The sequence below is a fragment of the Eschscholzia californica genome, unplaced genomic scaffold, assembly GCF_041429995.1.
Source record: "Eschscholzia californica isolate CP2 unplaced genomic scaffold, dmEscCali1.0.p SCAF_6, whole genome shotgun sequence".
Classification (NCBI taxonomy): Eukaryota; Viridiplantae; Streptophyta; class Magnoliopsida; order Ranunculales; family Papaveraceae; genus Eschscholzia; species Eschscholzia californica.
The window spans coordinates 10,434,216-10,461,490 of record NW_028238483.1 but is presented as its reverse complement, the minus strand read 5'-3'; the positions used below and the strand labels follow the sequence as shown (position 1 = coordinate 10,461,490).

The 27,275-nt window shown below is 40.9% G+C and overlaps 1 protein-coding gene across 1 annotated transcript; it reads left to right on the top strand.

The window, feature by feature from the left end:
• The first annotated feature begins 1,285 nt into the window (after positions 1 to 1,285).
• LOC147531669 (uncharacterized) lies at positions 1,286 to 27,219 on the top strand. The gene is made up of 6 exons (XM_086649794.1): positions 1,286 to 1,947; positions 24,201 to 24,323; positions 24,365 to 24,974; positions 25,066 to 25,153; positions 25,279 to 26,162; positions 26,380 to 27,219. The coding sequence occupies exons 1-6, from the start codon at positions 1,286 to 1,288 to the stop codon at positions 27,217 to 27,219; spliced, it is 3,207 nt and encodes a 1,068-aa protein (XP_086505920.1).
• Positions 27,220 to 27,275: the final 56 nt, after the last annotated feature.

The following is a 27,275-nucleotide window of genomic DNA, read 5'->3' as shown; positions in this document are numbered from 1 at the left end:
ACACAAGAAAAGGGAAGGGGATCAGATTGTGGTAACAAACACCACCTCTGGTATCGTTCCCTAACCTTTACCTATTTGAGCGGCTTAAGTGCATTTACATCTTGTCTATGATTGATAGTAGTAGTTGAATTAAACACTTGTGATTGCTTGCATTTTGCTTTAATTGTGCTTCAATGGATGTTTATGGGAATGATAGTTGGAATGATGGGTATGAGGTTCATCGGCCGCTTAGAAGTCTTAGAGACTACCTTGAACCTAATATGGCTAGCATACCTTAATGCATCATATTTCTGAGTAATGAGTGTAATTTAGACATAGACCCTGAGATTATTCCATTACTTCCTATATTCCGGGGCCTAGAGAATGAAGATCCATATTTTCATTTGAGAGAGTTCGATGAGATTTGCTCGATACTCCCAATCAATGGAGTACTTGAGGAAGTCGCTAAGCTCATACTATTTCCATTATCATTGAAAGAAAAGTCGAAGATATGGTTTCATTCTCTAAGGCCCAGGACTATAAGAAGTTGGGATGAGATGACTAGGGCGTTTTCGAAAAAGTTTTTCCCAATCCATCGAACCAACACCTTAAGAAGAGCAATTATGAATTTTGAGCAACACAAAGAGGAGACCTTCTTTGGGTGTTGGGAGATATTTAAAGACCTCCTTCTCGCATGTCCACATCATAACTATGAAATATAGAGGGTCATCGGATTCTTTTACGATGGCTTGACCTCCAAAATGAAACACTTCGTGGAAGTGATGTGCAACGGAGAGTTTATGAGTAAAAGTCCTAACGAGGCTTGGGAGTATCTCGACCTCTTAGCGGAGAAGGTCCAAGATTGGGACACACCCGTTAAGAGTGACGGAGATATAGCCGAAGGAAACCATTACTCAAAAGGAGGCATATGCTTTTTAAAGGAGAACGGGGAAGTAGAAGATAAAATTGCCTACATGGCTCGGAAAGAATTTATAGATATGCATGATGGTGATTTAGCGATTGATAGTGTCTGTAGCATTTGTGCAAGTCGAGAACACCTAGCGAGTAAATGCCATACTATTTCTCTTTGTCGAGATGTCTCGCTAGGATGCACAAATGTCGTAAACACTTATATGAAGGCCATAGGTTTCAAGGAGTGATGTCTTTACCAATGATTATGAGAATCTTCAAGAGCCCTTAGTTGGTTCTTATGCGTCTCATCATGAGAGGACTCTTGAAGATGTTTCGAAATCATTTTATGAGGCAGAAACTTAGTAGCCAAAACACCTTGTACGCCCTTAAAGAGATGGAGGAAAAGTTGAAAGACTTCGAGAAAAGGGTTTCACAACCCCAAACTCCAACAGATCTCAAGGGTACAGGTGAGGGTAATACACACAGTGCTAATGTTAAGTCCAACTTCACTCTTGGAAGTGATGAAATGATTAGCTTGGATACTCCTATGAAGGTAGACATACCCGAGGATCTTACAAATTCTGAGAGAGGAGATGGACATAACGAGGTTCTAAAGTCGAAATTTGAGTCTGAACTAGTTGATGAACCTCATTCCGCTTTCCCTCAACAGTTGTTCCCTACCAGTGATATGAATATGCTTGCATTGATAGTTAAAAGGCACAATACTACTAGTGTCCAGGGTAACCATAAGGACATGACTAGCTTTTTACCTAAGACCTTTGGAGCTAGTAAAAATAGACTAGATGTGGATGCCTTCTTGAGCGGGGCTACAGATTTCTCTAAGGACACGTATGATATCGAGACGAGAATAATGTTTAAAGGATTGGTTGAACCCTCACTTAAGGAAACTTCTGACTCAGTCTTGAGCCTTATGGGAAAACCCTTAGGTTTTAGTTCGACATCTCAACCAATATCTCATACATATGTAGATCCTTTTAGTGAAATGCATGTTTTCCCTGTTATTATATCAAACTTTGTTGCATTGTCATCATCCAAGTTTGGGGATTACCTCTTATTTTTTACCGTCTCATTTGTGTACCAATGCCATTACATTGTTGCGAGACGGTTCTTACCGGATTACATCTTTTCTTTGGGTAGACCCCCAAATATTTCGTCTTTTGTTGTATGATTGGGTGGTCTATTGAGACGTGGGACCTTGATGTTTGTGGGTAGAATCTTTGGAAACCCTCCACGAGACAAAACTCGTGTTCTCGTGCATACGAGAGACTCAAAGGCTAGTTGCGTAGCTTGATGCAATCGAGTGATCCCGCGTGAGTGGTCTTATACTTATATGGTCATGCTTATGCTTCATTCTTATTCTATTTATTGATGTGTTAGGAGCGTTACACTTTGTATACTTTTGAGACGTAGTTCGTTCCAAGTTTGGGGATGGGGATGTATTTATCATCAACTTGGAACTCGAATACATAAGTCTTGGTAGTAGCACTTTTTATCTCCTCCGGCTATGGTAATATCCTTCCACTCTTCTCTTTAACATATTGTACCTCTTATCTTTTAGTGAGTAGCCGCGTAGAACATTGAGGACAATGTTAGTTTTAAGTTTGGGGATGGGGATACGACCTTTTGGTCGCATGACATCATGACCTTGGATTTCAAAAGGCAAGAGGGTTCAACAAATTGACCAAATTTGAAAATTTTTGGGTAGATTTGATATGACTCTAGTGGTATTTTTAAGTATGTTGATACATGTGGTTCTTTCTTGATAAATCTTAGGCATGCTCTTAGTCTTTTCATGAATGTTAAGTCCTTTGGTGTTGGTGTCTTATCATGTGAGTATCATCTTAAGGAAGAAGGGATACTTCTAAGTGACCTAAAATAGTCATTAGTGGAGACTTAAACCCATGTGAGATATCTGAGCCATTCTATTGCTTTTTAGTGTACTCTTCCGCGCTAACTCCGAGTAGAATGAAGAGCTACTCAACTTGGCAACTTTCAAAAGAGCTTAGATGATCTCATGAGCTCAACTTTCTTAGCCACTAGGACTGACATCAGGATAGCGAATAAACCTCTTTTCTCTAAGGTTGTACTTGCCAGAACTGATTCAAGCTGTGTTGGCTTTGAAAGACGCGTGGTTTGTTCTCTAGAGACACGTTTCGACTTCTGCTCAAGCAATTAATTTCCTTTTCATGGGCGATTATGTGACGTCACGTAATTGATCTTCTGATCACGCGTTTTTCGGCGCTGATCTTTTGGGTTTTTGTATACGACAGTTATTCCAGCATGCGTGGACACGTGGTGCCTTGCTAGTGGGGGAGTTGACGTGTTCCTTTGAAACCTGCTGATATCTCCTCGAATATGATCAGTCTCGAGCTATGTATATCCCTTGGTCATTATTCCTTTCAGTGTTCCCGAGATGTGTTTGGTCTTTGCTTTAATCACCCTTTGTCTGTTTTCAAGAAGTCTCTTGGCTATTTCTTTCCTGTATAAATAGCCTTCTTTGGTTCTTTAACTCCTCATCATCAAAAGTTAGAGAAGAGAAGATCCTTCCTTTGCAGATATTTTTCAATTTTGCTCCTTACCTTCTGTTTTCATCAGAGACCCGAGATGAGGCCTTTGTTTGACTTCGTACTTGGTGTTCTCGTTGGTGATGTTTTTTCGATGATGGAGATAGTTACCGGGATACCAATTTGGGTCTTGCCCCAAAAATGGCGGTCTTGCCCAGGTGCCAGTCATGGCACTCCCATTAGCAGAGGACCCTTTTTGCTAGATTTTCCCTTTTCCGGGTGTCCCTTTGAAGTTCTGATCTCGATCCACGAGATAGGGATGATCTCGGTCCTCTTGGCGCTTTCTTACCTTCAACTTCTTTTAACTTTTAGCAATTCCTTCTGTAGTAGACCACTTTTATTAATTGGATCTTTCTTTTATTTCCATGAACTGTCGTGCCCCTTCTGTTTCTGATTGCTGAGTTGTTTTCATATTTGTTTTTTCTTGTTCCCGGTGATCCTACAAGATTAATTAATTATATTTGTTAATACAAAAACCTAGGTTACTAATGCACTTTCCCTAAGCTTATTACGCATGCTCCGAATGCTCGCTCCTATAAAAATAATAATAATTTAGACTTATTCTAGCATGACCTAGGCTTACTAAGTCCCTCTGCAAAATAGAACCTAAATTAGCCCTGTATAATTATTCTCAGGTTTTGATTCTGCCCCTTGTCATGGCCTTAGCTACTAACAGTGTTGTTTTTGTTGGCTTGAGCGCAACTAGTTTAGCTAGGACTTCTTCTTGGACCCCTGGTCGTGACTTTCGCTACCAGGGCTGGTTTCGTTGGCTTGAGGGCAACTAGTTTAACTAGGACTTCTCCTTGGACCACTGGTCGTTGCTTTCGCTACCAGGGCTGGTGTCGTTGGCTTGAGCACAACTAGTTTTTGTCGAGACTCCTCCCGTTCCCCCGGTCGTTGCTTTCGCTACCGGGGCTGTTTTGTCTTCCTGAGCATGACTAGTTTCGCAAGGACTTCTCCTAATACCCCCGGTCACCTTTGCCAGGGTTGTAGGTTAACTAGGACTTCTCCTCCTGATCCTTAGTGGAGGTCGCGTTTCATTCGAGTAAAGTGAGTTTAACTAGGTGATGGGGACTTAAACTAACCTAAATAATAGGCTAAAATAAATTCGTATTTTGTAATAAAATTCCGCAAGTGCACTGGTCTATGTAGTGTAGACCTAGCAAGTACGGGTCGATCCCACGAAGACAAGTTTAAGTTGGAAATCTATCTCAACCTAAAACTAGTAAAATGATAACTTTGAGATTTGTTTTGAAAAGAAAATAATATAATGAAAATAATAGTTCAATCGGAAGGAAGCGAATATGAGAAAAATCCTAGAGTTTAGAATCCACCACAAACACTCATAAAAAGATATCTAACCATTAATAATTCTTTATCTATTTTATAACTCAATATTTGGTAGACCTCTTGCATCCAAATATCGGAAGATATATTTGTTTTAAAAGCATATAGTTGTATAAAGGATTAAACTCAATTTAGTCGAACAATGATAACTTAACTATTATCTATCAACCTATAAGCATTAATCATTAAAGATTCACTTCTAAATATGATATATCAAATTGGAAGAATAAATAATGAAAAATGTATCACGATTAGGAACTAATAAGAGTTTAATATTTTTTGTCATAATAAAGCACATTCAAGAGAATCATTAAGATTGAACATTGTTTTATTCATGTTCATGGCTTCATCTTTCACTCTAGGTGAGGAGTCTAGCACAGAGCCGTGTCTAAGAAATTGGGGGCCCGGGGCCAAATTTTGGATAGGTGTATAAACAAAATATATAAAAAAAATTATACGTAAAATAAAAACAAAACTCAAAATAATTCGGACTTGAAAAAATAACAAATAATTTAGTAATTAATTAACAATGTATATTGATTAAATCCTATAAATATATAAGAACATAATCTTAAATCAACCTAAAAAAATGAAATATTTTAAACAAGAAAATAAGTTGATTTGGTAGATGATGTGTTGATTAGATATGTGAAATTCCTATTTTGCCGTTAATTAGATGATATGTTAATTACATTTGCGAAATCCCTATTAATTGTTAGTCTGTTAGAGAGAGAAAAGTTTGAGAGAGAGAAAAATTAATAATTGAATAGGAAACTAACAAAGTTGGTTGGAAATTACCTTGACTGATGGGTGTAAAAGAATAAAAGTCTCCTTTTGACGCCACATGTACAAAGGCAGGAGGAGAATAGAAAACTGACCTACATATTATATAGGAATCATGAGGAGTGGGCCCCACTATGATGGGGGGCCCTGGGCGTTTGCCCTGCTCGCCCTTCCCAAGACACGGCTCTGGTCTAGCACTCCATTACAACAATGAAGGTAATTGAATCAAAGAAAATGAGAAAGAAGTCACCCATATGATGCTCCGATATCGATCTTCGTCCACCTTCAAAGTTGTAGTTGATGTCCTCTTTCTGCTGCTAAAACACTCTCTTGGGCTACTCTTGCTTTCTTTCCTATATCTCTTTGTTCTATCGTTCAGTTGGAGATGTTCTGCCCCCCTTCCAGTCCAGCAAATTTCTTTTTATATAGTATATAAGTTACTAGGGTTACCCATTAATTCCTCCCCACTCGTTGATATCCACGGTAGAAAGATATGGCCAAAGATATTTCATAGGTCAGTGAGCAGGAAAGTTTCCAATCTTGAGTGAAATTTGAAATCCCAATTAAATCCAATTTAGTAAGCAATCCCGCGGGCAATCCCCACCAAAATCATATAAATTTGTTTAGTAAACTTAATTTAGGGCCCCACATCATATAAAAGAAATTGTCATGGCTCCAGACAAAGTGAACTTGGAGTTGGGTGGGTGATGTCATGTGGGTTTTAGTCCTTCATGTTCTCTTGTATACATTTCAAGTCCCACTAGAATGAATGACTGTGAAACAACCCTTGTAAAGTATCCTTAAGGCATAACAACGCCTACAATAACTTTCGTCAAACCTAAGACACCAAATTGCACATGAAATACCCATAAATATTGACTGCTTCATATCTTTAGATTATTCTGCAAAACTCATTAACTCAATAAGATTTACCAAAACTAGTAACTAACAAACGAAACTTGACGACAAATAATTGAGTTCTAACGAACTCATCACTAGGACTTCTCCTTATAAGGTTTCAGGTCGTTGCCGTAACTACCCGAGCTGCCTAATTTGCCAGCTTGAGCACGGTCAGTTTAACTAGGACTCCTCCTTGGGACCTTGGTAAAGGGTCAGTTTTACTCGAGTAAAGTTTCAGTTTAACTAGGACTGCTCCTTGAGGCTTCTGGTCGTCGCCTTAGCTACCAGAGCTACCTGTTTTCCCGAAGCAAAGAGAGTTTAAATAGTACTCCTCCTTGGGATCTTTAATCGTTACCTCGGCTGTCAGAGCTGCCGACTCTATTAGGGTCAAGTGAGTTTTTGCCACTGTATGCTTCTAAGTGCGTTAAATCTAGTTCGATTTTCTACAGCATCCTTATTTGAGTGAACATTTTACAGATGGGTTTATCTACTGTCTCGTGGGCCTAGCTGATTTCACCATGTTGAAGGTACATCAGTGTTTTTCTTCTGGAAGGCGTGTAGGGATTTAAACCCTTATACTAGTGTTTATATCGGAAATAAGACATCTAATGTCTACACTAGTATCCCCAGGATCACATGCAAAACTAGTAATTAAACTAATGGAGATAGTAGATTACCTTAATCGCTTTTCCCTCGAACTAGTTGAATTGATTGAAGAAGACCAAGAGATTCAAGTGTAGCTCCTCTACTTGGGATACGAGCAATCAATTTGATCTCCCACCTTGTTGTATAGCTAGCACACCAATGGTGGTTGGAAAGAAGAACACCTTCTTCTTTGACTAGATAGATAGTTAATGGGAATTAGCTCACTTTCTCCTCTCTACTTGATGTGGTAGAGTAAGAAAGCTTAGAGAGAAATTCCACACCTTATTCTCTGCCCTAAGAGTGTTTATATAGAACCCTATTAAGAATCCACCTCCTTTTAGGTTTCCCAAAACACCCTTTAGAATAAGATTTAGGGAAATAGTTGAAAATAGCAACTATTGGTATTTTCTCAATTCCCTAAGGAGATGACGTCCAAACCCAGCCAAAATTGGCAGATTTAATGTTCATAACATAAGGAAACGTCCCTCCAAAAATCATCCCAATCCGAGCCCTAGAAGTGCCCGAATCGGCTAAGGCCCAAAAACCCTGTTTTTGGCCTTTTTGTACTATCTTTGCCTAATTCCTTTTTAGGCCTATGAGATATGTTTATGGGACACTCCCATGATTATATCTCACTCCCACTAGTCATATCCTAGATCAATTTGACACTCTTATGTGTAACCCGTTGTAGGATCCGATCGAAGTTAGCCGCGAATTACTTCGTAATTCGACGATCGTAGTTGGTCTCTAGCTACAACTCTACGATCCCTAAATCAATCGGACTTGATGATCTTCCACATCAATTATCCAATCCGAAAAATTGTTCGCATTGTCACCTTGGTCGAAGGACATCTCCTTCAACTCCTTCAGACTCCCACTTGGACTTAGAACAAGTGCAATGCCTCGATTCCCGTGTCAATTTAGTATCCCATCTGATACGTCACGTCATTCAGACTTTCTTGATATCCGAGTACAACTGTAAAAGACAAACGATTAACTTTTAATCCGTTTGAGCGCGGCCACGCATTTTCAGTTGCTACTCATCAAGTGGCCTTGAGACACTTTGTACCTAATGTGATTAGAGTGACACAATCCATTCTTGCGCTCCCACTTAACTTCATGTCTATCCTGTCCTTCCCAGTATCCGTCTTTATAACCTTCTTTTACGGCGCGGCGTTTGACGGAACCAAAGTCGGACATTCCTTTCATAAGATGAGTGGAGTACTCATGTTTTGAGGAATCTCTCCAATTGTCTTTATGAGAAGCATTGACGTTCATCACGAGTGATGTACTTCTCATTTGAGGGTTATCCAGTGTATAAACCTTTTACACACCCACGTAGTCGAATAGAATATACTATTCCTATAGCCCATGAAACTGCGCTATCCCATCGACTCCCATGCTAGTCTTCGTGAGTCATTGTTGTCCATGCAATGACCTGGACCAGGGTTTCGATAATAAATATTCCAAGTTCACTTAATAGGGTTTCATTCATCAGATCACGCATCTGACAAACCTATTCGGAATGTTTTATCATCAATGGACTGTCGTTTAAACACTAAACCAAATTTAGACCACTGGTGAAATAACTCTATTATTTCTGATAACGAGAGTTGTAAATCTGAGCCTCTTCCGTAAAACTCCTTTTACCCACTCAATTTTACTTGTCGAGGTTTAAAATTATACCTCATGCCTTAGACTGTGTATGAATCTCATACTATGTCTTAGGTGACAGTTTAGTTTGACTACCGTGGTAGTCGGTTTTAAACTTTGCTTATTATCAATTAATTTGAAGATTGCTATCTTCAACCTTGATAATATCTAGTAACTTTTACTAGAGTAAAGGCTTTTAATTCTTTATGTAGTATTTGCAACAGTTCCCGGCTTAAAACACTTTTAGCCTACTTTCCTTCCATGTCTGGAAGTTTGCTACGATGACATGTTCAACTTTTGTACTACTTCATCCTTTAGCCTTCTAGGATGTTTCTAAGTAGTGTTTCGGTTTTCAAATCCGAATTTGGATATTCAAATGCTAATCATATCCAATATGATTGACTTTATGTATTCGAACATAAATCTCTCTCTCATGCTTGTTTGCTACATCGGTGTCTTTTCAAACTCCGATTTAGCAACGCTCTTAGTCATGAGTTTTGGGTCGAAATTCTTTTAGACTTTCCGAGTCTTAGATTTTCTGTTTCGGATCTCAAGCATCTCAGCGTACTGAGTCTCTCCAATCCTATCATCCTTTTGATCTACGCTTATAGATCTTCAGATGCCCAAAATGGCATTTCATCCTTGTGTGTGGTCCTTTTATTGAGTCAGTGTGTTCACTGTTACACAACATCTTATGTCGTACTCAATCTTTTGTATGTACTCAGCATACGGACCCGGAAGGTTTGTTTCTCCCACTTACCTTCTTGAAACTCGTGATTCAAGATTTTCTTCATTCCTCAGGAATCAAACTTCTTTGATTGCCTTTTTGAATCGAAGATTCTAACTCTTGCGTGCTTTTAATCCGTCGATAGATTTCTGAAGCATGCCTATGGACATAACTTGATTGGAAGAATCTTATTCTTCTTGTCTAGTTTCGGGAAACATGAATGTTTCCATCCTTCTCAATTTTCTACTTTGGAAAACCAATTTAGGTCTTCCGTTGACTTAAATTATCAAGCTTCATGTCTTGACGAGATATGGATTCCATGATGATTTTGGCTTCTAGCCAAAATCTAGAGTCAGTTTCCGTTTCTGCGCAGGTCTTTTATCTCTTCAGAAATAACCTTTATTTTCTTAGTCTTTGAGATTTTACCTTTTAGGGCTTTTGAACAACAATTTGGAATTTTCTCAACTACTTTGAGATTTTCCTTTAGAGACACTTTCACTTCTCTTGAGAGTTCTCCGGCGAATGACATTCGCTTTTATGCGGTTGGTTTATAAGATCATATCTTTAACCTTTCCTTTTCCGAGGAGCCGCAGTTTGTTGCTCTTGGTCGAATTTAATCGTCTTGTACAAGTTTCATGATTGTTCTTCATGACTCTTCACGATTTTTCTCATGATCGAATTAAATCGACTTGTACTTTTCTCCCACTTATTCTTGTAATAATTAGTGCTTATCTCCCAGACTACTAGGTGTGCTAATTACTAGAAGAATACTATCATGAGCAACAAACACTTTGTTCTCTTGATTGGTTGTGGAAGAAGCCCTAATTTCTTCCAAAGAAATTGCGTCAGATATTAGCTAGTTTTTGTAACGCTGTTACAAGTTTTAGCCTTTAAACGGACTTTGGTAAGTATGAGAACGATCGTTTCTAGAATATGTCCAAAATTATTCGGAAGACTGGCTTAAACCCATCTTTGATCGAATTATGCATAGCAATGTTCGATTACTCCTACTGAATCCACCATCCCTCAGATGTGTTCCATGGAGCGAGTTGGGAAACGGTTTCTCAACTCCTTTGATGGTTATCAAGTATTTGACTCAAGTTTTTACCACTCCAATCTAATCGGATGACTTAAACTCTCTGGTCAAAATGATTCTTTTACTTCGGTTTGTACTTTGTTTGAACCTTTCAAACATTCCGACTTATACTTTATGATTTGTACGTTTTCATACTTCATGAAGTTGTCAAAGTACGTATTTGAAGTTTCTCTCGTTAGCTTCTGCAAGTAAACTTATAGGTCTGCATAACACCGTATGAGTCCTAATAGATTACTAGTCTCTATGCCTTTTGAAAAGGGTGACTTTGTCAATTAGTCCTTAAGACCCAATTGACAATGCTGAAGTTTAATGAGTTTGAATCTCTTGATTTTAGCCATTATCAATGTTAACCTTCAATTAATTTTACCACTGGTTTAAAACATCATATGTTTCCAGAAGAACAAAATAATCACTATTAAGTTCTAAGCTAGATCAGTGTCTAAAAGAAGACTTTGATCCCTTTCAGCATCCCTAGCATTACTGCTTCTGCTCCCTCTTGGATCTTTACTTCTTTTAGTCAAGTATGTAATTCCCTTAAGCTCCTACTGAGCCGCTCATCTGGTCTTAAATACTTGATGAAGGAATTTTACGATACTTGTTTTTAACTTTGTTAACAAGGATACGGAACCGGAATTCATAATTTCATTCCTTTTTGTCCTCTAGGTGCTAAAGGTAGTTTCCTCTTAAATGGTCTAGCCATTGTTTAGAAACATTCACAGTAATGAGAAATACTCTTGATCATGTACTCGACAACTGCTTTTCTTTGATCAAATGTTTGTCTCACTTGACTGATCCTTTTGCCCTTTTGAATCTCAAGAGCTCTTTCTTAGATTCTTTGTACCAAATCTTAAGAACCTTTCTTAGATTAGATATTCCCGTATGTTCTGCTCAGTTTGTTCGTAACAACCTGAGTGACTCATCTAAGGTTTATATATCTTTGTTCAATCGATATTGAATTGGGTGATAGATGTATTTTGTTGTCTTCCGTTAGGATGACTTTCAGATTGCCTTGGAGGTCTCGTACCTCTCCATTTATGACTTCTGTAGGAATTTCTTCCTTAGTTTGTCTTAATGGTTATGCTAGCATCCATTACTCTTCCAAAGAGAATGTTATAAGATTGCTTGCAAATGACTTTTGACCTTCTTCGGTATGAGTCAACATTGGGATTGGGTATTCTAGTAAGCTTTCCTTTTGAATCTGAGAACTATTCTCGGATTCATTCTTTCATTCTAGGAAGTGGATCAACACCTCCCTTAGGTGTGATTTTAAAGTTGAAACCGTTTTCATGTGTCATCTTAATTCTACATAAAGAAATGGCAAAGTTTAAAACTCGTTATCGTTTTTGAAAAACTTAGTTTTCCCACATTATTCAATAAAAATCGTCCCCGATTGAATAAGTGATTCCAAGACCCCAGTTCTTCGGAGTAAAGCGGACGAAGGCCCTACCCTTTGACTCCGTCGTTCCGGGTGAGTGAACTACTTCACTGATCATACCTTATGACTCTTGGTTGATAGATTTCATTAATGAATGACTAATCTATCCTTTTGCCTCGAGTATCCAAGACTCTCTTGCTGATCTCGTTGAGTAGAACCATTTAGACGTGTAGGCCTCTTCTATAGACCTACCCGCATTGTCCCAAGGTAGAGGAGGTACTCTGCGAAGGCCGACCCACCTTCCTCGAACAAGGGCGCAACGAGTGTCTTAATCTGGATAGGCGATTACTCAAGATTACGTTTTGGGGACTTTTACGCTAGTCTGGCGTTTGTTATAGTGAACTATTTAGCCTAACTAACGTCCACGACATAAAGCGTAAATAAGTAAGTAAATGCGCGCGAGAAAGTAAATCAAGCAGACATGGATCCTAGTATGGCCCCTAACCTAGAAGATCTAATCTCCTTTGGTTTTCTTCTTGTTTCGCCTTTTGGTTCGTCTTAGATCCCCATCTTTAAACCTCCATTGATTTCTCCCACTCGCCTTTGGATTTCATCCTCGAGTTTCTTCAATGGACTCATAGACCCTAAACTCTAATTACAAGACTCTAACGATTCGCAGATCGTATAAACTTGAAATTAAAATTAATTACAAAGCATGCACCCATCCGTGCTTAAAACAAGAATAAGATATAAATCTATGGCCATACTAGTTTCCCGCATTCACATCACATGCAATCATATATGCAATCATATATATCAAGGCTAAGAATTATATATGCATGATTATCTTGGGAGATACTTTTGTTGACATCACATGTCACATTACGGACCTTAAGTCTAAATTCGAAGAATTTAACTAATGGTGCGTTCCGGTTTTATCTTTTATGATTTCTAAAATCATCTTTAAGAAAAAAACTCCGTTTTGGGCTCGAGAAAGCCCGGGTCAATTTCGGAAAAAATATTGGTTCGATTCTTAATGATTTCATAAATCAATTTAAAGAGAAATCCGTCTTGGCCTTTTGGATGGCCCGGATTGATTTTGGAATTATTTGGTTGGAATCGGAAGAAATTTTGGCAAAAACTCCCACTCGAATGATGGTCCCTTTTCGTGGTTCGAAAAGCCTCGAAAAAGCCCGGGTCAAGTCCTAGACAAGTCCCGACCCAAGCCCACAAAAGGGCTCGGACAAGGTCAGGACATAGCACGGCCCATAGGCCGGCATGTCCTGGCCGAGGCCTATCAAGGCCTGGTCTCGTCCTGGCCGGAGCCAGGACGCTAGTCCATGTACCAGACGCGTCCTGGACGTGTCTGGTGCTGGACCGGACCAGCACTAGGTGTCTCGGACTAGTCCGAGACACCCAGAACCTCCCAGACGCGTCCAGGAAGCTACCAGTGCAGCTTCTGGTCGCGTCCTAGACGCGTCCGAGCTGCTCTGGACGCGTCTCCAAGACGCGTCCAGATGCTTCCATTACAGCTGGTGGTCGAGTCCTAGACTCGACCTGGACGCGTCTCCAAGACGCGTCCCAGCTGCTCTGGACGCGTCCTAGACGCGACCAGTGGCAATCTGGTTGCAGCTGCTGGACGCGTCTCCTGGACGTGTTTCAGCAGCTGCTCTGGACGCGTCCAGTGGACGCGACCAGCAGCTTCTGTCCGGCCAGGAAGCTTCTGTCCGGCCAGGAAGCTTCCTGGCCGGACACTAGGGTTTCCAAAACCCTAGTTTCCAAATATTTTTTTTTTTTGTGCAAATCTTATTTGCAAACTTCCAATTTTTTAAAACTCTTTCTAAATTTTGAAATCTTTTAGAACACTTCTAAAATTTTATAAAACTTGTAGAAACTTTTAAAATTTTCCAAATTTTGTTTTGAGAGTTTCCTAAAACTCAAAACACTTCTTTTAGAACACTTCTAAATTCCAAATTTTTGTTTTTCAAAAGTTTCCAAAACTTAAAACAACTCTTAATCAAACCAATTTTGGATAAAAATCTAGGTTTTTGAAACTTTTTCAAATAACAATTTTGAAATCAATTTGAAAAATCTTTGAATCCAATTCAAAATTAATCAAATTTTATGTTTAAAACCTTTTTAAACATAACTATCAACTTAATCAAGCATGGATTAGTTTGAAATTCAATCAAATTGAGTTTTTAAAACACTTTTAATCATCAATTTGAAATTCATTGATGTGAGTTTAAATAATTTTAAAACACTTTTAAAATACTTTCTATAAACTCAATTTATCAAACTATCAATCATATCTAATATGAACTAGTTCGATTCTTAGCAAAAACTAGTTCATTGCAAGAGGCTCTGATACCACTGTAGGGATTTAAACCCTTATACTAGTGTTTATAGCGGAAATAAGACATCTAATGTCTACACTAGTATCCCCAGGATCACATGCAAAACTAGTAATTAAACTAATGGAGATAGTAGATTACCTTAATCGCTTTTCCCTCGAACTAGTTGAATTGATTGAAGAAGACCAAGAGCTTCAAGTGTAGCTCCTCTACTTGGGACACGAGCAATCAATTTGATCTCCCACCTTGTTGTATAGCTAGCACACCAATGGTGGTTGGAAAGAAGAACACCTTCTTCTTTGACTAGATAGATAGTTAATGGGAATTAGCTCACTTTCTCCTCTCTACTTGACGTGGTAGAGTAAGAAAGCTTAGAGAGAAATTCCACACCTTATTCTCTGCCCTAAGAGTGTTTATATAGAACCCTAATAAGAATCCACCTCCTTTTAGGTTTCCCAAAACACCCTTTAGAATAAGATTTAGGGAAATAGTCGAAAATAGCAACTATTGGTATTTTCTCAATTACCTAAGTAGATGACGTCCAAACCCAGCCAAAATTGGCATATTTAAATTTCATAACATAAGGAAACGTCCCTCCAAAAATCAGCCCAATCCGAGCCCTAGAAGTGCCCGAATCGGCTAAGGCCCAAAAACCCTATTTTTGGCCTTTTTGTACTATCTTTGCCTAATTCCTTTTTAGGCCTATGAGATATGTTTATGGGACACTCCCATGATTATATCTCACTCCCACTAGTCATATCCTAGATCAATTTGACACTCTTATGTGTAACCCGTTGTAGGATCCGATCGAAGTTAGCCGCGAATTACTTCGTAATTCGACGATCGTAGTTGGTCTCTAGCTACAACTCTACGATCCCTAAATCAATCGGACTTGATGATCTTCCACATCAATTATCCTATCCAACAAATTGTTCGCATTGTCACCTTGGTCGAAGGACATCTCCTTCAACTCCTTCAAGGCGAACTTGAGATGTTCCGCGTACCAGGGATGTGTGAGGATTTGTCCTGATGTGTTCTCCAACCTATACGTACCGGGACCCACAACTTTCACTATCTTATAAGGCCCTTCCCATGTGGGGAAGAGTTTGGCTGACGATGGTTTTTGGGTAAATTTAGAATTGCTCCATACCATATCTCCGACATCAAACTTTCTTATCTTCATGTGAGATCTGTGTTGTTTAGTCATTGTGTTTTTGTAGGGTTTTGTGTGTCCTATACACTAACTAGTGTTCTAAGCGGAATATCAAACATCATATGTTTAACACTAGATTGCCCATGATCATTATGCATAAACTAATCAATGAACTAGAAGAGGGATAAATACCTTAACGCGTTTTCCCTCGAACCATTCCAATCGCATGCAAAGATCGAGAGCTCCAATTGTAGCTCCTCTACTTGAGACACCGAGTGAATAGACTTGATCTCCCTTCCTTTCAGACTGCTAGGACTTACTAGAAGGTTGAGAAGAACTCTTCTTCTTGACTAGATTGATAGAACGGGAGCTTTTTCTCTATATTTCTCTCTCTCCAATAGCTGTATATTCAGAGAGAGAGAGGGAGCTGTATATTTTTCCACTAGAGAAAAATCCACCCCTTTTCTGTTCTCAACTGACCCAATATATAGACAAACCCTAATTAGAATCCCATTCAGATTAGATTTTCTATTTTCGGGTCACAGAAAAGATAATTACCAAAATACCCTTTTGGGCTATTTTGATAATCCCTTAAGTGTGGCCGGCCAGGGCAGCCCACCATGGGCCTTATATGGCCGGCCCATTTACTCTGGTCGGCCATCTCATGGCCGGCCCAATGAGCCTTCTTTTCTATCTTGTCCTGAATCTCCATTCGGACCCTTTCGGCCTTTCCAATTGAATCCCATCCAACTTTAGCCAGTTCCCGTCTAGTCAATTCTCTCCGATCAAGCTACCACTCTTATGTGTAACCCGTTGTAGGATCCGGTCTATGTTAGCCGCGAATCAACTCCTTGATCCGACGATCGTAGTTGGCTTTTAGCAAAGCATTACGACCCCTAATTGGACCGGACTGGATGATCTTTACGTGTGCTCTTGGTTCCTTAGCCTGGGCGATAGCTCCATTGTTGTCACAATACAGAGTAACCCCATTCTCTATGCTAGGAACTACACCAAGTTCGGAGATAAACTTCTTTATCCAAACTCCTTCCTTAGCTGCTTCCGAAGCGGCAAGGTATTCTTCTTCTGTGGTAGAGTCTGCTACAGTAGTCTGCTTTGAGCTTTTCCAGCTTACTGCTCCTCCGTTTAGACAAAAGACATAACCCGACTGCGATCGGAAATCATCTCTGTCCTTTTGGAAGCTCGCATCCACATGGCCTTCCACGATTAGTTCGTCTTTCCCGCCATAAACCAAGAAGACAAGAAGTGATCCTTTGTCCTTCTCAAGTACTTCGGGATATTTTTTTGGCTGCGGTCCAGTGTTTATCACCTGTATTAGATTGGTAACGACTACACATGCTCAGAGCATATGAGACGTCTGGGCGAGTGCAGACCATGGCGTACATGATAGATCCTATTGCCGAAGCATAAGGCACCTTCTTCATGTGTGCTAGCTCATCAGAATCTCGGGGACACTGAGTCTTGCTAAGCGTCGTACCATGTGTCATGGGTAGGAATCCTCTCTTAGAGTCTTCCATCTTGAACCTCCCAAGAACCTTATCGATATAAGTTTCTTGACTAAGTCCAATCATCCTCCTCGATCTATCTCTATAGATCTTGATGCCCAATATATATTCTGCATCTCCTAGGTCTTTCATTGAAAAACACTTCCTAAGCCACTCTTTCACGGAGTCAAGCATAGGAATGTCATTTCCAACGATCAGTATGTCATCCACATACATGACCAAGAAAACTAGGTTGCTCCCACTAACCTTCTTGTATACACAAGATTCCTCTTCATTCTTCAGAAAACCAAACTCTTTGATTTTCTCGTCGAATCGAAGATTCCAACTCCGACTTGCTTGCTTCAACCCGTAGATGGACCTTTGAAGCTTGCAAACCTTTCCAGCATTCTTGGAATCCTCAAAACCCTCAGGCTGTGTCATGTACACATCCTCTTCCAGTTTACGGTTTAGGAAGGCGGTTTTGACATCCATTTGCCAAATCTCATAATCGTAATGAGCTGCAATTGCTAGAATAATCCTAATGGACTTAAGCATCGCGATAGGGGAAAAGGTTTCTTCGTAGTCTATACCCTGGACTTGTCTGTAACCTTTTGCCACGAGTCTAGCTTTGAAAACAATCACGTTTCCATCCTTGTCTGTTTTCATCTTGAAAATCCATTTGCATCCGATAGGTTCTACTCCATCGGGCAAATCCACCAAGTTCCAAACTTGATTCTCAGACATGGATTCCATTTTGGATTTCATGGCTCCCAGCCATTTTTTGGAGTCTGGGCTCGTCATAGCTTCTTTGTAGGTGCTGGGTTCATTATCCTCTACCAACAACAACTCTTGTCGTTGAGATAACTCAATCAGCCTTGCGGACCTACGCGGGGCTTGAACAACAGGTGAGACACTCTCAACTCCTTGAGGGTTCTCCTGCGAATCACATTCGCTCTGCGCGGGAGGATCTCCGAGATCTACCATCTCTTCCTCTCTTTCTTTTTCTATCGGCTCATAATAGTTAGGAATCGCGACTTTTGACATCGGTAGAACGGTGTCAGTTTGTTGCTCAGATCGAACCTCTTCGATCTCCATATTTCTCCCACTTGTCTTCTTGGAAAAGAACTCCTTTTCAAGGAAGACACCATCACGAGCAACAAACATTTTGTTCCCTGATGGGTTGTAGAAGTAATACCCCTTTGTCTCCTTCGGATAACCGACAAAGAGACACTTGTCTGATCTTGGTGCTAGTTTATCTCCTTGTAAACGCTTTACATAAACATCGCAACCCCAGACTTTGAGAAAAGACAACTTTGGAACCTTTCCAGTCCATATCTCATATGGCGTCTTTTCTACAGCTTTTGACGGAGCTCGGTTAAGTGTGAAAGCAGCCGTTTCTAGAGCATACCCCCAGAAAGTGTTAGGAAGATCGGCTAAGTTCATCATCGATCAAACCATGTCCATCAATGTTCGATTTCTCCTTTCGGACACACCGTTCATCTGAGGTGTTCCTGGAGGAGTGAGTTGTGAAACTATTCCGCAACTCCGAAGATGATCCTCAAACTCTTGACTCAAATACTCACCACCTCGATCCGATCGAATGGCTTTTATTTTCTTGCCAATTTGATTCTCTACTTCATTCTGGAATTGTTTGAACACTTCAAACGATTCCGACTTATGCCTCATAAGATATACGTAACCATATCTAGTGAAGTCATCTGTGAACGTTATGAAGTAGCCATAGTTAACTCTCGCAAGTGTACTCATAAGTCCGCATACATCTGTATGTATCAGTCCTAATGGTTCACTCACCCGATCTCCTTTCCCCTTGAAGGACGATCTTGTCATCTTGCCCACTAAGCATGGCTCGCATGTATCGTACGATTCCAAATCACACGATCCCAGAAGTCCATCTGAATGAAGCTTCTGCATGCGTTTCATGTTAATGTGACCCAAACGACAATGCCAGAGATAACTTTGGTTAGAATCAAGAGTACGAAGCCGTTTCGTGTCTATGTTCAGGATTTCGTCTTCTATGTTCACAACATAAAGACCATTACGCAGTTTAGCACTGGTATAGAACATCTCACCTTTGTATAAAGAACAACTCTTGTCCTTTATTATAGCGTGATATCCCTCTTTGTCTAACACCGACACAGAGATGATGTTCCTTGATATAGTGGGTACATAATAGCAATTATGCAGCACTAATATCAACCCAGTCTCTAAACTGAGCTCAAAGGTTCCTACAGCCACAGCAGCAACTCGTAGAACCATCTCGCTCTTTGTCAGATACCTGACCTCCTTGAGCTCATCTAATTCTGAAATTATATGTGCTCCACATCCGGTATCAAATACCCATGAGGGAGAGTCAGCCATATCTGCCAAATTGACCTCTATAACATAGGCACCGACTTCCACTTCCCTTTCTGGTAGCTCTATTACGCTTTCTTTCTTTGAAGCATCGAGAACTCTTCTCTGATCTTCCTCCCAATCTAGAAAGTCGTATAGATCTCTATCTAAACGTGAACTAATACTATTTGCCATCTCTACTCTACAGACACAAAATAAGGATTTTGCTAAGTACTACATTCAATGTTTACGCAAAAACACTTTTTGCCATATTATTCAATGAAAACCGTCCCCCTATGAATAATACGATTCCAATATCCCATTCCTGTGAAGCTAAGCGTACTTTGGCACTGCCCTTAACTTCACCCTCCTGGGTGAGTAACTCCTTACTGATCATATCTCATATGACTCTTGCTTTAGACATGTAGACCTCTTCATAGGTCTACCCGTATTGTCCCGAGGTAAAAGATGGCACCCTGCTTTGGCATGACCCACCATCGATGAACAAGGGCGCAACAGGTGTCTTAATCTGGGTAGGCATTACTCAAAATTCTTTTTGGGGACTCTTACGTTTTTGTTTGCATGCATTACTGTGAACTCTAACATAATCATACACCACATAAAACGTAAATAAGTAAATGCGCGCGAGAAAATAAATCAAGCAGACATGATCCTAGTATGGCCCCTAACCTAAAAGATCTAATCTTCTTAGGTTCTTTGCTTGTTTAGCCCCCCCCGTTCGCCTGGATCTCCATCCTCGAACATCCATTGAATTCTCCCACTCGAACCACGATCTCATCCTTTGGCTCTTCAATGGACTCTTTTGGACCCAAGACTCAACGATTTGCAGATCGTATAAAACTTGAAATTAAATTAATTACATCAGGCACCCATCCGTGCTTAAAAACAAGATAGAACAATTCTATGGCCATACTAGAACCCGCATTCACATCCATACGTACATAATAATATGACACTCATAAAACACCCAAGTATGTATGAGATTCGCTTACTTAGGTCGAATCTAGGTTTGCTATGTTCTAGATAGCTATTCGGGAGATACTACCGACATCTCTATGTCTAACGTGCCTTAAGTCAGAATTTTCTCAAAATTCCGACTAATGGCTCGTTCCGGTTTTATCCTAAAAGATTTTGAAATCGTTTTGGAAAAACTCCGATTTAGGCTTTTGGTTGGCCCGGGTCGCTTTCGGAAAAAAAAATATGGTCAAAGTCGGAAGAAGAAAATAGAAACCTCCCACTTAAGTCAAGGCCCAAAAGGCCCGAGTCTAACTCCAAAGACTTAAGTCAAACTTGGTCAAGGAACCCTTTGACTAGACCCAGTCAAGTCACGGTCAAGGTCCGAACCAAGGTCGGACCCGGATTGGCACGTTCCAGACCGTGCCAAGTCCCTCAGGTGGACGCGTCCTGGCCCTAGGCCAGACGCTTCCCAGCCCCACAGACGCGTCCTAGACGCTCTGTCCAAGCCTATCCATCTCGGACTCCCAGTCCGAGACGGTTCCTGGTTTCACCAGACGCGTCCCAGACGCGTTCTGGAAGGAACAGTCCCGGTCGCGTCCGGATTCTCAATCCGAGACGCGTTCGGACTTCTCTGTGGTCGCGTCCTGAAGACGCAGCCTCTAGTGCCAGACGTTGATCCCTCGGGATCCCAGTCCGAGACGCTCTCGGACGCGTCTTCCTGTCCGAGAAAAACTCGGACGCGTCCTATCCGAGACGCTCTCGGATTCCCAGTCCGGGAAGGACTGGGACGCGTCATGAGCATCCGCGACTGGCCAGACGCGTCCTGGTCAGTCCGGCTCTTGGACAGCACCATCTTCCCATCCAATTTTCGATTTCTTCCCACTTTTTGCTGCTGTTTTTGATGACTCTTCATCCAAAAATCAGCAATTTTGAAAACTCTTTTCAAAAAACCATCCACTTTAAAACTTTCTTTTGAAAACTCTTTTCAAAAACTCAAAATTTTAAAGTTCTCCCATTGAAACTCTTTCAATTTTCTATCCGATTAAGTCTAAATCCAATTTAAACTAATCAATTTCATGTCTAAATCCCTATTTAAACATAAAATCATCTAATCAATCAAGCTCGAATCAAATACGACTAGTCAGAGATAGTTTCATGCAACCGGCTCGTGATGCCACTGTAGGGTTTTGTGTATCCTATACACTAACTAGTGTTCTAAGCGGAATCTCAAACATCATATGTTTAACACTAGATTGCCCAGGATCATTATGCATAAACTAAACAATGAACTAGAAGAGAGATAAATACCTTAACGCGTTTTTCCCTCGAACCATTCCAATCGCATGCAAAGATCGAGAGCTCCAATTGTAGCTCCTCTACTTGAGACACCGAGTGAATAGACTTGATCTCCCTTCCTTTCAGACTGCTAGGACTTACTAGAAGGTTGAGAAGAACTCTTCTTCTTGACTAGATTGATAGAACGGGAGCTTTTTCTCTATATTCCTCTCTCTTCAATAGCTGTATATTCAGAGAGAGAAAGAGCTGTATATTTTTTCACTAGAGAAAAATCCACCCCTTTTCTGTTCTCAACTGACCCAATATATAGACAAACCCTAATTAGAATCCCATTCAGATTAAGTTTTCTATTTTCGGGTCACAGAAAAGATAATTACCAAAATACCCTTTTGGGGTATTTTGATAATCCCTTAAGTGTGGCCGGCCAGGGCAGCCCACCATGGGCCTTATATGGCCGGCCCATTTACTCTGGTCGGCCATCTTATGGCCGGCCCAATGAGCCTTCTTTTCTATCTTGTCCCGAATCTCCATTCGGACCCTTTCGGCCTTTCCAGTTGAATCCCATCCAACTTTAGCCAGTTCCCGTCTAGTCGATTCTCTCCGATCAAGCTACCACTCTTATGTGTAACCCGTTGTAGGATCCGGTCTATGTTAGCCGCGAATCAACTCCTTGATCCGACGATCGTAGTTGGCTTCTAGCAAAGCATTACGACCCCTAATTGGACCGGACTGGATGATCTTTACGTGTGGTCATCGTTATCCTAACTGACAAATTGATCGCATTTCCACCTTGGTCGAAGGACACTCCTTCGGAAGGACATCTCCTTAAGACCGAACGGATAAATCCTTCAGTTCCGCGTTCCAGGGATGTGTGAGGATTTGTCCTGATGTGTTCTCCAACCTATACGTACCGGGACCCACGACTTTCACTATCTTATAAGGCCCTTCCCATGTGGGGAAGAGTTTGGCTGACGATGGTTTTTGGGTAAATTTAGAATTGCTCCATACCATATCTCCGACATCAAACTTTCTTATCTTCATGTGAGATCTGTGTTGTTTAGTCATTGTGTTTTTGAAGGCGAAATTTCTTAACTCTGCCCGATCTCGGACTTCGTCGATCAGGTCCAGATGTTCTAACGCTAGTTGTTCATTGGTCTCGTAGTCAAAGTGTTTTATCCTTAGACTCGGTTTACCTATTTCCACGGGTAGCAAGGCGTCCATGCCATATACCATTCGAAAGGGCGTTTCTCCTGTGGCTCTTCGCGGTGTGATGTGGTAGGTCCACAATACGTCTGGGAGTTCGTCCACCCAGTTTTTGTTTTCATGGCATTTGGTTTTAATGTATTTAACCAGAATTTTGTTAGTTACCTCGACTTGTCCGTTTCCGGCGGGCTGACGTAGGCTGGTTTGATCCCATATTCTGCAAGTTGTTGAACTGGGACCCGTTATACATGACTAGAATCCTTGGAACCCAGAGCCGGGTTATTATGTTTATCCACAATATGCTGATGATCTCCTTCGTTCGGGTCCTGGTTAGCGCTACCGCCTTCGCCCATTTGGTGAAGTAGTCCACCATGACCAGCAACATCTTTTTCCCCCGTTCCAGCTGGGAAGGGACCCACCAGGTCAATTCCCCATTGCGCAAAGGGGCAAGGGCTCGTGAAAGGCATTAGCTCGGTGGGGTGTAATCAATAGTCGTTGGCGTACACTTGGCACGGTTCGCAGTACTTGGTATACTTGATGCAATCCTCTAGCATTCCTGGCCAGTAATACCCAGCTAGGGTCAACTGTTTGTACAATGTTCTTGGACTTGCGTGATTCCCCCCCCGTGTGTCTCTGTCATTACGTATTCTTGCTCATCCTTCGCTAGACAGCGCCGCAAGGGGTGGATGAGGGACTTTCGGTATAGCAGTCCTCCAAGCAAGGTATATCTCGAAGCATTCCTACATATCCTCTTAGCTTCGTTGACATCCTCCGGTAACTTATGAGTTAGTAAGTATTCAATATATGGTCTCATCCAGACATCCCCTTGTGCTATTCTGATAGCCATTATTTCTTGTGCTCTGTCAATGCTTATTTATTTTAACATGTGGAATATTACTCTTGGGATGGTAGTTCGGCCATTGATCATCTTTGACAAAGCGTCGGCCAGTGTGTTTTCTTCTCGAGGTATCCTGGTGAGGGTACACTGATGCGTTTCGTCAGAAGCGTGAGTATGGAGTGAAAGGGGAGTATAGTAACAGAGTAACTAGGAAGATCTGGATCACCACACTTTGATAAAGTTGCCACCATAAAGTGATAAAGAAACCGGTTGAGCTAACACCACACCTGGATAAAGTTGCCACCACCAGATGATAAAGACGCTCGAAATCCACCACCAATGGCTCTTCCAAAATCAGAGGATAAAGGAGTTGATCTAAACAGATCAAAAGTCACAAAACACGTGAAGACAAAAATCAAGGGTTCAAAAGATTCATCTTGGTGATAATAACTCAAAGTTTTTTCATGCTTCTTTGAAAGAAAGAAGGTCCAGAAACAATATTCCTTTCATCTATAATGACAGGAATGAGAAGGTTTCTAGTAATGAACTGGTTGCTCAAGAGTGTGTTGCTTTCTACCAGGATATGTTTGGGACTTGTCATTATGATAGGGGAGTTTCTGAGGTCCTGAATAATATGGAGTTTGGGTATATTTTGGAGCATTCTGAGGGCATTCTGAGGCTGCTAGGTCGATCAGTGAGGTGACTAGGGATGAAGTGGTTTATGCCCTTTCCACTATTGGTTCAGATAAATCCCCTGGTCCAGATGGATTTACTGCTCATTTCTTTAATGTTTGTTGGGATATTGTTGGTAATGACTTCACCAATGTTGTGCTCAGGTTCTTCTCCTCAGGTCAACTCTTGGGTGAGGTAAACTCTACTCTTGTTACTTTAATTCCAAAGTCTAAGAATGCTTCTAGGGTTACTGATTTTAGACCTATCTCTTGTTGTAACACTGTTTATAAATGTATTTCTAAAATCATTACTGTGAGGATGAAGGAGGTAATCTTTAAGCTGGTAAGCCCTTGCCAGTCTGGCTTTATTTTAGGCAGGTGTATTCAGGATAACATTCTTCTTGCCCATGAGCTCACTAGGGACTATCACAAGTCCTTGGGTCCTCCTAGATGTGCTATGAAGATAGATTTGCAAAAAGCCTATGACACTATAGAATGGGATGCTCTGATGAAGGTTATGGAGAGGATGGGATTTCCTATTAAGTTTAGACAATGGGTGTATGCTTGTGTTTCTTCTTCCAGATTCTCTATCATGGTGAATGGGGGTCTTTTGGCTACATCAAGGGTAAAAGAGGTATCAGGCAAGGTTGCCCAATGTCCCCTTATTTGTTTGTTTTGGTAATGGAGGTTTTTAATGTGCTTATGATATGGTGAAGATGAAGAGATTTCAACTTCATCCCAAATGTGGTAAGCCTTTAGTTACTCATTTGGCCTTTGCTGATGATCTTCTGGTTTTCTCTAAAGGTGATTTTGGCTCTGCCATGGCTTTGGCTGAGGTCCTTAATATCTTTTATGAGTGCACTGGGTTGAGAGTAAATCCTAGGAAAAGCTCTCTGTTTTCTGCTGGGTTATCTAATGAGGATGTGCAGCCTTTCAAGATATCCTGGGGTTTGAGTGTGCCTCTCTTCCTGTTAGATACCTTGGGGTTCCCCTTATTTCTACTAGACTGAAGTATTCTGATTGTTTGCCTCTTATTGATAGAGTATTGGCTAGAATTCAGTCTTGGAAGACTAAGTTTCTTTCCTATGCTGGTAGAATGGTGATTGTGCAGTCCATCCTTCACAGTATGGTCTTCTTTTGGCTTAGTGTGTTTGATCTTCCCAAAAGAGCTCTAAGGGAGATGGAAAAGCTATTTAGTAGGTTTTTATGGTCTGGGCCTGATCTAGGAGTGAGGAAGGCTGCTGTTGGCTGGAGTAAAATTTGTTTTCCCTATGCAGAAGGTGGTCTTGGTGTGAGAACTCTTGTCACTCTCAACATTGCTTGTTGTCTTAGGCATATTTGGGACATCTTTTGTCACAAGCAGACTTTGTGGGTGGAATGGGTCCAAGCTAATCTTATCAAGAAAAAGAACTTTTGGCATATGCCTATTCCTAGTAATGCCTCTTGGGTCTGGAGAAGATTGCTTCATTATAGGGAGTATGGTGTGAAATTTGCTTTTCATGTTATTGGTAATGGGAAGCACACAAGTTTCTGGTTTGATTTCTGGCACCCAATGGGTGTCTTGGTTGAACACTTTGATGTGTCTTTCAGATATGATAGCAGGCTTAATGATAGGGCTGTTGTGAGTTCTTGTATTGCTAATGGTTTTTGGTCTTTGCCTACGCATTTATGTAATCAGTTGGGACCTATAGCTGCTAGATTGCAAGAGATTCCAATTGAGGAGGATGCTGAGGACAGAAGAGTGTGGATTGCTAATGAGAAGGTTTTTTTTACTCTCAAGAGTACCTATGAGGCCTTAAGGAAGAGTAAAATGGTAATTCCTTGGCATAAGATAGTTTGGTTTTCTCATAACATTCCTAGACATAGTTTCATCACTTGGGTTGTCTTGGGAGGTGCTCTTATTACTCAATGTAAGCTTCTCTTTTGGGGGATTGAGGTGGACCCTTTGTGTGCTTTATGTGGTAAAGCCAGTGAAGATGAGCTCCATCTATTTTTTTCAATGTGATTACTCCTTATCTGTGTGGCATAAGTTGCTGGCTATGCTAGGTTTAGTTAAAGTTTCTAGAGGGGATTGGTTTAATGAAGTTAATTGGTGCATTTCAATGTTTCAAGGAAAGGATAGCACTGCTCTCTTAGGTAGATTAGCTTTTAATGGGTATATCTATTACATCTGGTGGGAGAGAAACAGGAGGTTGCACTCAGAACCTGCTAGAAGCAGCCAGGAGGCGGTTCAGCAGGTTATTGCTGATGCGAGAATGAAGATTCAATCTGTCTCCATTAAGTTTATTGATACTGTGAGAGGCAGGAAAGCAGCTTGTGAGTGGAATCTCGATTTATCATTTGTTACTCCTCAGGTTGTGGATTGCAAATGGCAGGGTCCTGAGGAGGGTTGTGTCCTCATCAACTCTGTTGGGTCTTTTAGCAGGGATAGTGCTGGGTATGGTGCTGTTTTGAGGAATCACTTGGGGGAGGTGTTGGCTGCTATAAGGGGTAGGGCTGCTCCTAAATCAGTTATCTTTCATGAACTTCAGGGCAGAGAAGCTGGTTTGAGGCTAGCTGCTAGGTTAATGTTATCCAAGGTGGTGCTTGCCACAGATTCTATGAGAGCTTGTTCCATTCTTATTTCAGCTGAGTTGGTGCCACCTTGGGAGGTTGGGTTTCTGGTCAGAAGAATCAAGTCTCTTATGGCTAAGTTTGCTTTGTGTAAGGTGCAGCATGTGTTTAGAGAAGTTAATCAGGTGGCGGATTGGCTCTCGAAGAATAGACCAACTGAGGATAAGGAAGTGTTATGGCCAGGGGCTATGGGACCTGAGTTGGTGCAGCTCATTGAAGATGATAGTCTTGGTGTTATTAGGAAAAGATCTAAATGAAGTTTTCTCTTGTTTTTTTGAGTTTGGGAGAGGTTCTTTATTTTTGTATGGCTGGG

Excerpts from the sequence above, each read along its gene's own strand:
- LOC147531669 (XM_086649794.1), top strand. The coding sequence starts at position 1,286 with ATGGAGGAAAAGTTGAAAGACTTCGAGAAAAGGGTTTCACAACCCCAA. Across the intron at positions 1,948-24,200 it reads GTTGCATTGTCATCATCCAA|GAATGAGAAGGTTTCTAGTA; the intron begins GTTTGGGGATTA and ends CTATAATGACAG. Across the intron at positions 24,975-25,065 it reads GTCTTTTGGCTACATCAAGG|ATGAAGAGATTTCAACTTCA; the intron begins GTAAAAGAGGTA and ends GATATGGTGAAG.